The following is a 14304-nucleotide window of genomic DNA, read 5'->3' on the forward strand; positions in this document are numbered from 1 at the left end:
TTGATTATTTTAAATTTGATTTTGACAATTTCATTATTGGCGTCCAATTTTGTGTCATACGTTCAGTTTTAGTGAAAAATATCAATATTCCTAAATTTAAATAAAGTAAAAATTTAACATTAGCCGTGTTATTCCTAATGGTTAGTCATGCTCGGAAAGAATAGCCTCATACACAGGTAAGATCTTGTTGATATGTTTTCGCTGTCGTCATTAGCGTATTTTCTCTTGTTTTGTTTAATCTTGGCATTTTTCTAGTTCTACTAAGTATTTTATTGTTTTTCTTGGTGTTGTACTGTGTCAGGTGTTTTTTTCTTCAAGTGGTTTATTATAGACGTACTCTTAACCACAACCAAACTTTTCTTGAATGATATCCTGTTGCGAGGCTACTTCGCTTACATGAAATTATCTTTAATGCGCATGCTCAGTAACATTGATATAATTTTAATTTATTAATTACTATAAAAGTCAATATTGTTCTATAAATTTAAATATATAAATTCTATAATTCTATTAGTTGTCACTTGGAGTGAACTTCTTAAATATTTCTAATATTGCCAGAATATCTCTATATTTAAGGTCATGACAAAGAAGCCATTTTTTTTGGTACTTATGTCCAAAGTACATAAAGTCGAAAATCGATCTAGTAAAAATATTGAGAAACTTCATAACAATGTGCATTGTGGGGTTGCCTATTATTTGGCGCATGTGACGTCACTACTAAAAAGGTTTATTGCTGATTGACAATCGCAAACACCGTTGCAAATGTTCGTCAGTAAGCCGACTGCGATATTTGGATTTAATAATTTACATTTCAGAAAACGCAGATTCGCATAGATAAGTTGATCCAAACAATCCGGTAGCACATTTTTCAACATCTTCACAAGAAAACGAGTAGCTCATGAAAGTTACAATGTTCGTCAATTTGTTAAAATGTAATTTATTTAGGGAATGTGGATGTCTCCGTGATCGACTTCTGATGCTATCGCGATCGACCGTTTGATCACCCCTGGTGTAAAGGGAAAGTACTCAAGATTAGCAGCAATGAAAAGGTTCTTCTGGCATATTTCGTATATCTTTCAAAATATAGCAAGCCTTCGTCGCTTTGATAATAATTATTAAACGCTATATCAATTAAAAAAAAAATACGGATATTTTGGTCAAAAAATCTAAGATTTTAACAAAATAAAACAACTCAATTTTTGCTGGAAGCCAACGATAGAACTAATTTTATGATAAAAGTTGCATTGATAGTGGGGCTTCAGGTGCTTTCAGGCAAAGCTCTCTCTAAGCTGCGCGGGTGCGCGGCCGCGCACTAATTTTTCAAAAGTTGCCCAACCGTTTTTGTATTTTGCGCACAATTCCCAAAATTCCAAATTTCACTAAATAAAAGTCATTTTTTTTTCACTTCAATAAGTTCAAGCATTCGGGAAATAAACTTACTTTCTAAAAAATAAATACAGCCCACTTATCATCTGGTGGAATTAATTTAACAAATTTTTTAGAAGTTGTAATTAATGTTTAGGTACAATAAATAAATGTTGTTGAATTTTTTATAGTTAATAATAAGTAAAAGTGGTGAATATCTTTGTTTTTGTTTATTTTTTGCTTTAAAATTTGCGTGTTATGAATTCATAATGGCACTGAGTGTTATGAAGGCCATAATAGCATCGAAATGAGGCTAAATGTGTCATAATGACACTGTCGTTGATTAATTTCTTAATAAATCTTAATAGACTAGGCGATATCTGTTTTGGTTTGGGTGAATCGTATATCCACGGAGATTTTTGTCTTTTTGGCTTTCAAAAATCACTAGAAATGAAAATTTTTCTATGCGCATAAAAAAAACGTGGGCTTAACTTTTGGCGGCACAATATGTTAAAAAAATTTGAAAAATGTCATATATTTCTTCCTATTTAATTGTGTATCTTTTCAAGAGTTGATTTTAGGCGAAAATGGAAGAGGAAAAAAATGTTTGTAATTATTTTTTTTACAAAACATGACTAGTTACAAATCGAATGAATCATGATTATTATGGTTTAAGGTTTTAAAAGTTCTTGGAAAGACGCTTCTTAAAAAAAAAACAGATCGATTGATCAATTAGTTACGTAGTTATAGCCGATTCAATTTCGAGCAGGTCGAAGCGGCCGCGCTCTCTGCTTCCCCCACCACCACCACCCGTACGATTTTATTGAATTTCTCGCTTGCATAAATAACTTTAAAGAAGTTTTAAAGTAGGTTGCCAATGGAAAGAAAAAGAAAAGTATTGTAATCTTAGACCTGGTAAGTACTCGGAATACCAAAGGGATTTTTCGAAAAATTATCCCGGATGTCACAGTATATTTAGTGTAAAGGACGGGTAACTTTGATCGGCTATAACTACGTAACTAATTGATCAATCGATCTGTTTTTTTTTAAATGCGTCTTTCCAAGAACTTTTAAAACCTGCTTTAAAAAATTTGATTTGATTCAATATTCACAAAGTTATTCTAATTGTTTATAAGTACAAAAATTCGATCAATGTTTAAACAAGCGCAAGAGCTCTCCTAATTGGCGGATTCGAGTTTTTCAAAAAAAATTTGAAAGCTTGAGATCCCTTCTATGTGTGATTAAATTTTCAAATATCTAAGGGCCTTGGTTTTTGCTCTGCAAAATTTTGAAAATTTACATTTTTTTTTTCAAAATCTGGATTGCAAAATTTTTATGCAAAATCTATAGAACCGATTTTGATGAAATTTGGTGTGATGATTCTACATAACATGAAGTTTACTTGAGCCAAGTATAAAGGTCCTATACCCAACTTAAAGACTCCAAAAAAATTCCCTAAAAAGTATTGTTTTTTAACCTCATTTTTGCGATTTTTTCGATTTTTACCATAATAATCATGAATCATTCGATTTGTAACTAGTCATGTTTTGTATAAAATTTAATTACAAACATTTTTTTCCTCTTCCATTTTCGCCTAAAATCAACTCTTGAAAAGATACATAATTAAATAGGAAGAAAAATATGACATTTTTCGAATATTTTTAACATATTGTGTCGCCAAAAGTCCACGTTATTTTTTATGCGCATGGAAAAATTTTAATTTCTAGTGATATTTGAAAGCCAAAAAGCCAAAAATCTCCGTGGATATACGATTCACCCAAATATGGCTTTTTGAAACAGATACCGTCTGGACTATAAACCAGTCGTAGCTACTTAGGGAATGATCGGTTTATATAGTAACGAGTTTCGGAAAACATTACACGCTTATTTACCTGCCTGTGATGTCTATTTTTTTTTCATTTACTAAAAGTCCGCGTTCTTGTTATCCTTAACAATCACCAGACACAATGACATTTTTCTAGTAGGATGAAAAAGTTAACTACATACATAATTGAAGGTCATTCATATTATGTGGTAAAGATCAAAGCAGTGAAACCGTCAACTATTTCGCATCACGTTGAACCATTCTCCCGAGTTAAACATTTCTAAGATAAATTTGTTGTCTTTTATTGTAATTACAGAGTAATTTATTATTTCTTTTTTTTCCAGAATACTCTGTCATCATGAACGGATTAAGTGAACACACAAATGGCAGCGAGCTCAATGGCTGCGGTGATATCATTACACAAAACCAGCAAAAGGGGTGTTGGACTATCGGCCTAATCAATTCGAAATTTCGTTATCTCACTGCAGAAACTTTCGGTTTCAAGATTAATGCCAACGGTACTTCCCTTAAAAAGAAACAGATCTGGACTTTAGAGCCAGACAACAGTAATGCCGGTGATAGTAAGTATTCATTTAGTACCTATTTTCAATTATTCGTTAACATTAATAAAGCACGTAATCTGGAAAAATATAGAAAATATATTTTCTATACGGTGAAAACCAAATATTGTTCTTTATATTCTTTAATATCGGAGACATTTAATATATGCAATGCAATCATTAATTTTTTTAACACCAAATAACACCGAAAGTTGAACTTAAATTGAACGGGAAATTAAAAATGCAGAAATTTATAAGATGTTGCAATTATTGAATAAAATGAAATTAGATAACCCTTAGAAGAATGAAGCATTTTGACGAACTGACAGCAACTTTAAAACTTAAGAAATTGGTTAAGTTCAACTTTTATTATTGATACTAGGAAGGCAGGCAAACTCCGCTGACGCGGAGTTTGACCTTTCTCTCGGGCCTTCGGCCCTCGGGCCGCGCTGCGGTAGTAGCTTCCTCGCTGGTTAGTAGATATAACATTTTTTGAAACACCCTGTACTTTGATTTTTAAACACGCTGTATATAAAAGTATGTGGAGAATGTTTTTCAAAAAAGAGTAGACCCCGCTCGAGAAAAGAATAAGAAAAGTTTCTTCCAAACTTACAAAAAAAGCATCTGGTTAGTAAATATAAAATTTTTCATCCAAAGACTACGTAGGTAAGGCAGAAATGGTAAAAAAAATAAATTAAGACATCTGCTTGATAAATATACAAATTTTCATTAAAAGACTGTAGTAAATAAAGACAAAGCTAAAAGTGAAAATAAATAAAACTGCCCCTAATTATATAGAACATCTAGTATATGGATTTTTAAAAAAGCGACTTTTCTTCAAAAGATTTAAAGAAAAAATTAACAAAATCAGTAAGGGAAAATCTGGTACACCTCTGTCAGTTTTATGGAACATGCTGTACATAAATTGCAAGAGGATTTTCATAAAAATATTGCAGACTTCATTACAAAATATAGAAAAGGAAAAAAACATTAAGGAAAGTTTCGTTCTATTGGTAATTTTAATCCGCATCAGTATTGTGGAACATTCTCACTCAGTATAAAAATTCAAAAAGACAACTGGTTAATAAGTATAATTTTTCATTAAAAGACTTTAGTAAATAAAGACAAAGTTAAAAGTGAAAAAGAAAAAAATTGCCCGTTTCAGATGTGGATCAATTTTATGGAACACCCAGTATATATATATGGATTTTCTAAAAAGCGGCTGGTCAGTAAATATACAACTTTTCTTCAAAAGATTTCATGAAAAAATTAACAAAATCAATCAGAGAAAATCTGGTCCATCTGTGTCAGTTTTATGAAACATCCTGTACATAAATTGCAAAACACATTTGACATCGTGTATAGAAATATCTAAAATTTAGGTAGGTAGTGAAATGAAAAAAAAAATCCTAGTCCGCCTGTGTCATTTTTATTAAACACTCAGTATATAAATTTGCAAAATGCCTCTGAGTTCTACAAATAAGATTTTTCATAAAAATATTGCGACAATAAATTTCTGAAATATACAGAAGCCTCTAGACCGATAATTTTGACTTGGGTCAGTTATGTAGAATATGCAGTATATGGATTTTCAAAAAAACCCTTTGGTTAGTAACTATATAACTTTTCATGAAAAGATTTAAAAAAAAATTAGAAAAAGTGAAAAGATAAGTAAAATCAAAGTTCACTTGTGTCATTTTTATGAAACATTCGGTACATACCTTTGCAAAAAGCATATGATTATTGCGATATAAGATTTTTCATAAAAATGTTGCAATCAATAAACTGAAATAATATATAGGAGCATCTGGACCGTTCGAGTTTCAACGCAATGTTTTAGACACCTTGTATATAAAAAACCTATTTGAAAATTTGTTTTTGTTATAGAAAGGTTTAAAAAGATGAGTCCATATATAAAATTAAATTACAGCAGTAAGTAAAAAAAACCTCGTTACCTCGTCTGAGATTGAACCGCCGACCTTAGGAATACAACGGGACGTTTTTACCTGTGCTATCGTTGCTTCATCTACAATCCGTCTGATATTTTAATGGTCATTCATAGCTGAAGTAATCAACAATTTTTGTAATGTTAAATTTGCATTTTTCTAACACAAAGTCGTCTCGCAAAAGATCCACAATAAGATAACACAGATAAATAACGACATCCTATGACTTGGAAGAGTCTTTAACTCCAACCTATTTCTACTGATTCTTAACTTTTGACGTTTGGAGAGTAATACGAATGCAATAGTAAATTAACGAAGCAAATGTACTAATACAAAGGTTCAAGGGTTTAGGTACTACGGATTGGTTTAAAATTATGCAGTTTTAGAGGGTTTTACTTACGTTAATTCGGGGGATAGGTATCGTAATCGTAGGCATGTCAAACGGTACAGCTAGGAAAATGTAAATAACAACCTAACCTAATAATAAGAAATACCTGTATATGTCGTGGCGTAGCAATGTATTAAGGTTAAAAAAAAGGCCTAGTAAGGTAAAATAACGGTTCGCCGCATCCCTACAGACGTCTTTCGCGTTTGGCGTGAAATTATTTTGACATAATTATAATGTTTCTAACGACATTCGAATTTCCTCCGGGTGGGCGTGTCTTCAAGCTTCAATCTTTACGGCTTGTGAAATGGCCGTTTGTCGTCGAGGAGACCTCAAAAAAAGGCAAAATTAAATATGAAAACGCGAAAAAAAATGCCCCTGATCGACGAAAGATGACCGAATCAACACCTCATGCCCAGTCTCACGTCTCCCCGCGGTTTGAGGGAAAAGAATTTCGTGGGGCAAAATAGACGTTTTCCGGCCTCGCTAGAGAGTTCATTTTAACGTATTTACAGCCGCATTTCGAATCCCGCGGAAAGTTCTACAGCAAAGGCGTGAAATAGGCACCCGGTCGATAAATATGAGTATCTTCGGCACAGTTTTAAATAAAATATCGTAGAAAATAGGGGAAATAAAAAATAAAAAATCCGCGCGCAATTCGAGGCGATCGCGACCGTCAGATTTCAGCGAGAGGGCGTGTCGGACTCGTGCGTTTCACACAAAAATTGGGCCGCGCCCCTCGCAGAGCCTGAAGAAAACTGAAAATTCACCGCGAAGACGGCAAAAAATCGCCATCAAAATACGACGTTCGGACGAAGGAAGGCGGGAAGATCCACTTCTTATTTGTGGAAGGGCGAAATGAGCGGTGACTATTAGACGCCTTCATTATAGCAATCTTTCTCTATCGCACGGATTTCTATGACTTACTTTATCGCTCTCACGTATCGGCCGATGAACCATGGGGACTTTCCGACCCTGTATATGGATAACCAAAGATCCAGAAAAATCCGTCTTAATTGGGCGTCTTATATATTAAGAATGGAAAAACTAAATATAAACTGGATTAATCAGTGGAAAGTTTTACCTGCAGTTGCTAAATATTTATATTCTTTGAATTGATATTGCTTGAAACTGCTCTGAGGGTTACATGTCCCAACTAACATTGAATTACACTAGAAACATGTATTAATAAAATAAATAAATAATTATCCAAAATAAAAACTAAACATATGTCATGTCTAAATATTAATTATATTTAATAGGTATTGTTTTGTACAGCGTGATGATAAAGTTTGGAACAAAATTTATAACTTATACTGAGTGATTTAAAAAAAAACACCGAGACAGGTCAATTTTGGTATCGGGAGGGGTATCTTTTAAAATGATTTAGTTGTATACAGGGTTACCCAGAAAAGCTTGACGGCCAATAAATTTGTTTTTTCTTACGGAACACTATATTTTTTCATATTCGGATAAAGTTTTCTCTTACGAATACAGTGATGTAAGGTTTGATGGGCCTATATCAAATAACAAGCGAGATACTGCTATAAAATGACCTTTAATTCAAAAAATTATTTAATGTCATTTTTCATAAAACAAATTGTACTTGGAAATGGAATAAATGCAAATAATTAACGAAATTAGACGTAAATTTTCAAATTGTCTTCCGCCAACAATTTGGCACTGGCCCGCGTGAGTATAAACACTTTGCACACTACGCTCAATAATTTCTGGACTAATTCTTTCCATTTCAGCACGAATTCTCAGTTGTAAGTCTGATAAATTGTTTGGTCGATTGAACTATACCCTAGATTTTAAATAACTCCATAGAAAAAAATCCAGAGGAGTCAAGTCGAAGGAACGCGGGGGCCACTCAAGAGATCCTCTCCGCCCTATCCATCTTTCAGGAAATGTATTACCAAGATATTGCCGAACCTCTAACTAAACCAATGTGAGGTGGAGGTCCATCTTGTTGAAACCAAATATTTTCATGGGGAAGCATGTGAGCTGTTTAATCAACCACATGCTGACATACCACCAATTGCACAATCTACGGTGAGTTGTATGGGTGGGAATCATAGGAAGGCGATTTGTAGGTCCTTACTTTTTTGAAGAAAACCTCTACGTTTCGAGTTGATGCCGGCTGTAGCAATTATTTTCCCCAACGCTACAGACGCAGACGGCGATATACCTCATGCAAATATTTGGTTTCAACAAGATGGACCTCCACCTCACTTTGGCTTAGAGGTTCGGCAATATTTTGATGATACATTTCCTGAAAGATGAATAGGGCGGAGAGGATCTCTTGAGTGACCCCCGCGTTCCTCCGACTTGACTCCTCTGGATTTTTTTCTATAGAGTTATTTAAAATCTAGGGCATACTTCAATCGATCAAACAATTTAGCAGACTTACAACTGAGAATTCGTTCTAAAATGAGAAGAATCAGCCCAGAAATTATTGAGCGTAGTGTGCAAAGTGTTTATACTTGCGCGCCAGTGCCAAATTGTTGGTGGAGGACAATTTGAAAATTTACGTTAAATTCCGTTAATTATTTGCATTTGTTTCGTTTCCAAGTACGATTTCTTTGATGAAAAATGACATTAAATATTTTTTTGAAATAAAGGTCATTTTCTCGCAGTATCTCGCTTGTTATTTGTTATTTGACATAACCTTACTTCACTGTATTCGTAAGAGAAAGCTTTATCCGAATATGAAAAATTTACAGGGTATTCCAGCTTTTCTGGGTCAACCTGTATACAACTGAATCATCTTACAAGATGCCCCTCCGGAGAACAAATTCGTAAATCGGCGTTTTTTTTTTTAAATCACAGTATAAAAGTTATGAATTTTGTTTCAACTTTATCATCACGATGTATTTTAATGCTAGTTGGGGCATGTATTTGTTTCCCGCAATGTCAACATTTAGGAATGTTGTCTGTGAGGTTAGATATCTTTTGCGTACTTAAACTGATATAGAAGAATACTTATTTAATTTGATAAGTTTTTACGGGAAAAAGTTTTTGAATTTGAATGTCTTAATACTTTATAAAAATAAAAATACCAGAGCTAATAATAGAATATATGTTTTTTAAGAAGACGTTTTGTTTCTTCTTTCATAAAAATAAAATCGGAGGAAGGTAACACTTATTTTTTATTTGGAAATTATTATATTACATTAAAGTTACATTAACGTAAATGTTGTCCGAGGTAATTAACTCACTTATTTAATCATTATACTAAATAATTTAATAATGACATAAGTATACTGCGTCATATATTAATAACACAATATTTTTTTGCCACCTATGAAAATATTTAAAAATTAATTAAATTGACCCTTAGCACCAAATTAGCATCCGATTTACATAAAGTGTAGAAATATTTCAAGCTAATTACGATTGACAAAATTGATAAATTAGTCATATAAATAAGTTGTGCCAGAGTCCAAAATAACATGTTTTCATTAAATATAATTTTTTTTAGTAAGCACATTAAGGCATGCATAAATGCACTTCTGCCACAGTCCCCAGCTGTCCGTTCACGTTATCATTCAACATCTGTATGAACCTTGGCCGTTGTCCTCGTCAACTTCCTGCCTTCTTTACAGCTCATACCATTGCATTTATTGTAGTAAACGGTTTACTGTAAACCACACTCGATAAATTTTTAAACACGAATATTCAAAAAAAAGTTTTTCGAAAATACATTAAAACAATGTCCAATTAAAAATAAAAATCCTTACTAATTTTACTGAGGCACAGTCTATGGGCACAATGATTTATTCTGTATTGTACAGTAAAGAATACAGGGTGGGTGAAAAGTTCCACCAATTTTATTTAAATATTTGAAAAGGCTATAACTACTAAGTACATAATTCAACACACCAACATACTCAAAAAATAGAAAACCTTTATCAGATCAACATTTATAATATTAAAGAAAAAAATTTACAAAAAATTTTCAAAATTGTTACCTTTGGTTTTAATACATTTACTTGCTTTCGAAAATTACCAATGATGGTCGTACATTTTTCCATTGTAATCCCATCGCAGGCACGCTCTAACGCCGTTTTCAGCTGTTCCGCCGTTGCGTATCGTCTTAGGTTTTTTGCTCCATGATGGACCACACCGAATTGTTAATGGATTGAGATCCGGCGAGTTCGGCGGCCAAATGTTTGTGCCCCAAAATCCCAAAAACAACTCTTGGCAGACGGCGATGGTGGAATGTGCCGGTACCGGCGGCGGCGCCTAGTCCTGCTGCAACGTGAATCCGTCCGCGCCGCATCGCCTACGACTTCAAAGTACGCCGAAGAACCCATTCTGGGTACCCGGCGGCGTTAATTTTGACGGTCCTTGGAATGAACACCAATGATGGTGCAAATGCCCGCCCAAACCACATCGCAGGCCGAAAAGTGACACCGGCCGATCGTTTTCGCAGTGGCGGTCTTTTGCTGGCCTTGAATGAGTAGCTGACCACGATTTTGGTGGTTGTGGAGCGATTCAATTGTGCCGACGTATTCGGTAGCATTTTTGTGGGCGCTTCGCCTTCGTCGGATCATTGAAATAGTGGACTCGAATAAAGTGTCTCAGCTTCCTCTTGACGATGTTTCGGACGCGTTGCGCTGAATCCGAGCTCCGTGGTCATCTTGTGCATTGAGAGTTCAGAATTTTGACGAATTCGGCAGCGCTCCTTGTAACGTTCTCCGAAGTGGTGGCGGTTAAAGGATGCCCGTTCCGAGGACTGTCTGCAGTTTCTCCAATCTCCTTGAAAGTTTCATAGGATCGTAGGCGATTTTACTCTTGAAAACGGTCATTCGAACGATGTCGATGCCGTCTTCTGCAATTCGACAACAGTTACACACATTTTTACAACCCATACCACATACCTATTTAATTAAAAAAAAATAATAAATTAAAACATTACTTAAGGTTAATATTTCATGGCCAACTCAACTAATTAAAATTAAAAAAAAATGACTACTACATCAAATCACTGTCCAAAAAAATTTCGGGCACTTTTCACTCGCCCTATAGTATAGATATAGAAACATATTGAATTATTTTATTTTTGCATTTTTACAGGCTTGATCTACCTTAGGTCCCACTTAGACAAATACTTAGCAGTAGACTCCTTTGGAAACGCAACTTGCGAAAGCGAAGAAAAAGATCCCGGCAGCAAGTTCCAGATCAGCGTGGCTGAGGACGGGACCGGCCGTTGGGCTCTTCGGAACGTCGTCCGAGGTTATTTCTTGGGTGCCTCTGCAGACAAACTAACGTGCACTGCCAAAGTGCCTGGAGATGCTGAATTTTGGCATGTTCATCTAGCTGCCAGACCCCAAATGAATCTTAGATCTGTAGGCAGGAAAAGATTCGCCCATTTATCGGAAAATCTCGATGAAATCCACGTAGATGCTAATATTCCTTGGGGTGAAGACACCCTTTTCACCTTAGAATTCAGGCAAGACGAATCTGGGAAGTACGCAATTCACACATGCAACAACAAATATCTTTCATTGGGAGGTAAGATTTTTAATAATTTTAGTTATAATAGGGTCGCTTCCATACAGGATCGTTTCCGTAGGTGTATCTCTATACAGGGTGTATTCAGTTACTGATTGGTCAAACGTCAGCAATAGGAATCTACAGTGGAATTTAAGTTTTGTTGAAATATGCTTCGTTTTTAAGATGTAAGGTGTGAAAGAAATTAAAATTATTTTTTTCTAAGGAGAGTACTAATGTGGACCTCCATCATTAGAGTATAGTTTCATGAAAATGTAAATCTACAAAAGACGGACTTTAATCACAAGGAGACAAAATGTAAACATTTCAGTCTATTGACAAATACGCTGGAAGATCTTTTTCACTCAGTTTAGCGAACCTCAAGGTAGTAATGCTAATTAACAGTTTGAGCTTCAAGAATCCAGTGAAAGTAAACAATCTCATGGAAAAACAACAACATCTCTGAATTTTGATTTGCTCATTCGAGCTTTTAGCTCTCCGGGAAATTGGGCTGTTCCAGTGCATGGATTGACGCTTATTTTCTGGATCATAAGTGAAAAACCAATATTCATCGCATGTTATCACTCTTTCCAAGAAGTTTTTTTCAAATGTTTTCTCAAGCTTCTTTTTGTTCTATCGTGAGAATTTTCGGCACAATTTTCGCACAAATTTTTTGCATCAAATTCTCGTGTATTTGCCTTACGCATTCTCTGTCAATTCCTACAGTTTCAGCAATAGCACGAATACCGACGGTCAGGTAGAAAACAAATTAATTTTTCGCAACTTTCAATACTTCAATATTGAAAATGACATTTCCGGGCATTCTCATAAGATTTTTTTTCTTATTTTCATTATTCATGTTTGAACAATTATTAATCCTGAAATATCTTGTATTACCATACCATAGCTACATTACAACTACATACACAAATTTTCTCAATTTATTTTTCAAGATTAAGATTATTACGTAAAGAAATCGTTGGTGTTGGTATTAACTGTCTATCTAAAGGATTAGACTAATTCGTTTTGTTAAATCCTCTACTGAATGTAGCAAATGGTTGACATATTATTTCCTTGATAGAAAATACAGTATTATGAGATTATGGAGATTTAAAAGTTATTTTTATTCCAGAAATTGACAATAGAATAAGGGGAATAAATGGAAATATTTTATTTTTGACATCAGTTTTACCCATTGTCTTAGTAATCTTTTGGATTATGGGCATTCATTTGTATACACTGTTTTTATCACGATCTAGTTGAGATTATTTTGGAGGTATTTTATTTATTTTATATTAGGCCGACTGATAATATTGAATTAAGTATTTAATACTAAACGTGGAACTGTGTGAAACTATTCCTTTCATGACAGGAGAATTTATGATTAAGTAGTCTTCTGCAAAACAGGTTTACATTCGTTTTCAGGATATTAAATTTAAGATTTGCATATAAAATAATTTATTGTCCAAATAATATTAATATTAATATTTAAACATCAACAATTTTTAACTCGTAATTTTCATATGCGAATTGAAAATGTCTAAGCGTGCTAACAGACCAGGCGGGATCTGTTTTGGTGTAGATGTTTTACATAGTATCGCTAATTTTTGCTTTAATGGCTCCAAAATGATATAACAAAACATAATTTCACTATGCGCGCGCTTCAAAACGTGTGCTAAACTTATTATTAAACAAATAGTGAAAAAATTGGAAAAAATTCAATTTTTTTTCTCTTTTTTCAACACAGTTCAAAAACTATTCATTTAAGAGAAAAATTTAAAAGGAAATAAAGATTCGTAATTAAATTTTACATATGATATACTTATTTTCAAATAAAAAATATAGCATAATTATTGCAAATGTAGCAAAAACAACAAAAAAAGTGAAAAAAATTACAGTATTTTTGCGATTTTTTTAAAAATACTTGTTATAGGTAGGATCTTCTTACTTGGCCAAAAAAAATCTTTTTGATATAATAAAACATCATACCAATTTTCGTTAAAATCTGTCCTATAGTTTTCGAGTAATAATTTTGTAATCCAGATTATTGAAAAAAAAAAAATTGAAATTTTTGCATATTTAACAGAGCCTAAATTAACTCAAACTTTAAAAAAAAAAACATAATGTTTAAGTGCGCCGCTATTTTGAACGCGCAATTTCAATTTTGAGTCGGCTGGAGTAGCCGAGCTCTCGACCCCCACTACCACCTCCCATACATTTTTCGTGAATTTCGTGCTGGGTCCAATAGTTTTAATCGACATTTTATATGGGTTGCACAAGGGCGCAAGTTTTGTAAATTCACTCCCGGAAAGTGCTCGGAATGAGGTATTTGTTTAAAAAACAGTCCTCCAGACCTCGTAGTTACGCCACAAATGCCGGCCAACTTTGATCGACTATAACTCTGGAACCAATTAATGAATCACCACGTTTTTTTTTAAAGAAGCGTCTTTCCAAGTACATTAAAAGCATAATAAAAAAAAATAATTATAATGAATTTATAAAGTTATTCTATTTGTTTATAAGCGCAAAAATTACGCATATCTTTAAACAATTACCACGGCTCTCCTAATTAACGGATTTCAATTTTTCTGGACGTATTTTAAAGTTTGAGTGTCCTTTTTTATGTGATAAAATTTCAAGTATTTAGACGTCTTAATTTAGGCTCAGTTAAAGCAAAAATTTAATTTTTTTTTTCAAAAATCTGGATTGCAAAATTATTACTCG

The 14304-nt window shown here is 33.6% G+C and overlaps 1 protein-coding gene across 1 annotated transcript in view; it reads left to right on the forward strand.

Moving 5' to 3' along the window:
• Positions 1 to 14304, forward strand: part of LOC108911193 (protein singed) — a 108757-nt gene that overhangs the window by 37665 nt on the left and 56788 nt on the right. The window contains exons 2-3 of the mRNA XM_018716064.2: positions 3535 to 3771; positions 11164 to 11601. Coding sequence (XP_018571580.1) covers positions 3549 to 3771; positions 11164 to 11601 — 661 coding nt within the window. The 5' untranslated portion in view covers positions 3535 to 3548. The remainder of the gene's footprint in view (positions 1 to 3534; positions 3772 to 11163; positions 11602 to 14304) is intronic.

The sequence above is a fragment of the Anoplophora glabripennis genome, unplaced genomic scaffold (genome assembly GCF_000390285.2).
Source record: "Anoplophora glabripennis isolate ALB-LARVAE unplaced genomic scaffold, Agla_2.0 scaffold545, whole genome shotgun sequence".
In the NCBI taxonomy this organism is placed as follows: Eukaryota; Metazoa; Arthropoda; class Insecta; order Coleoptera; family Cerambycidae; genus Anoplophora; species Anoplophora glabripennis.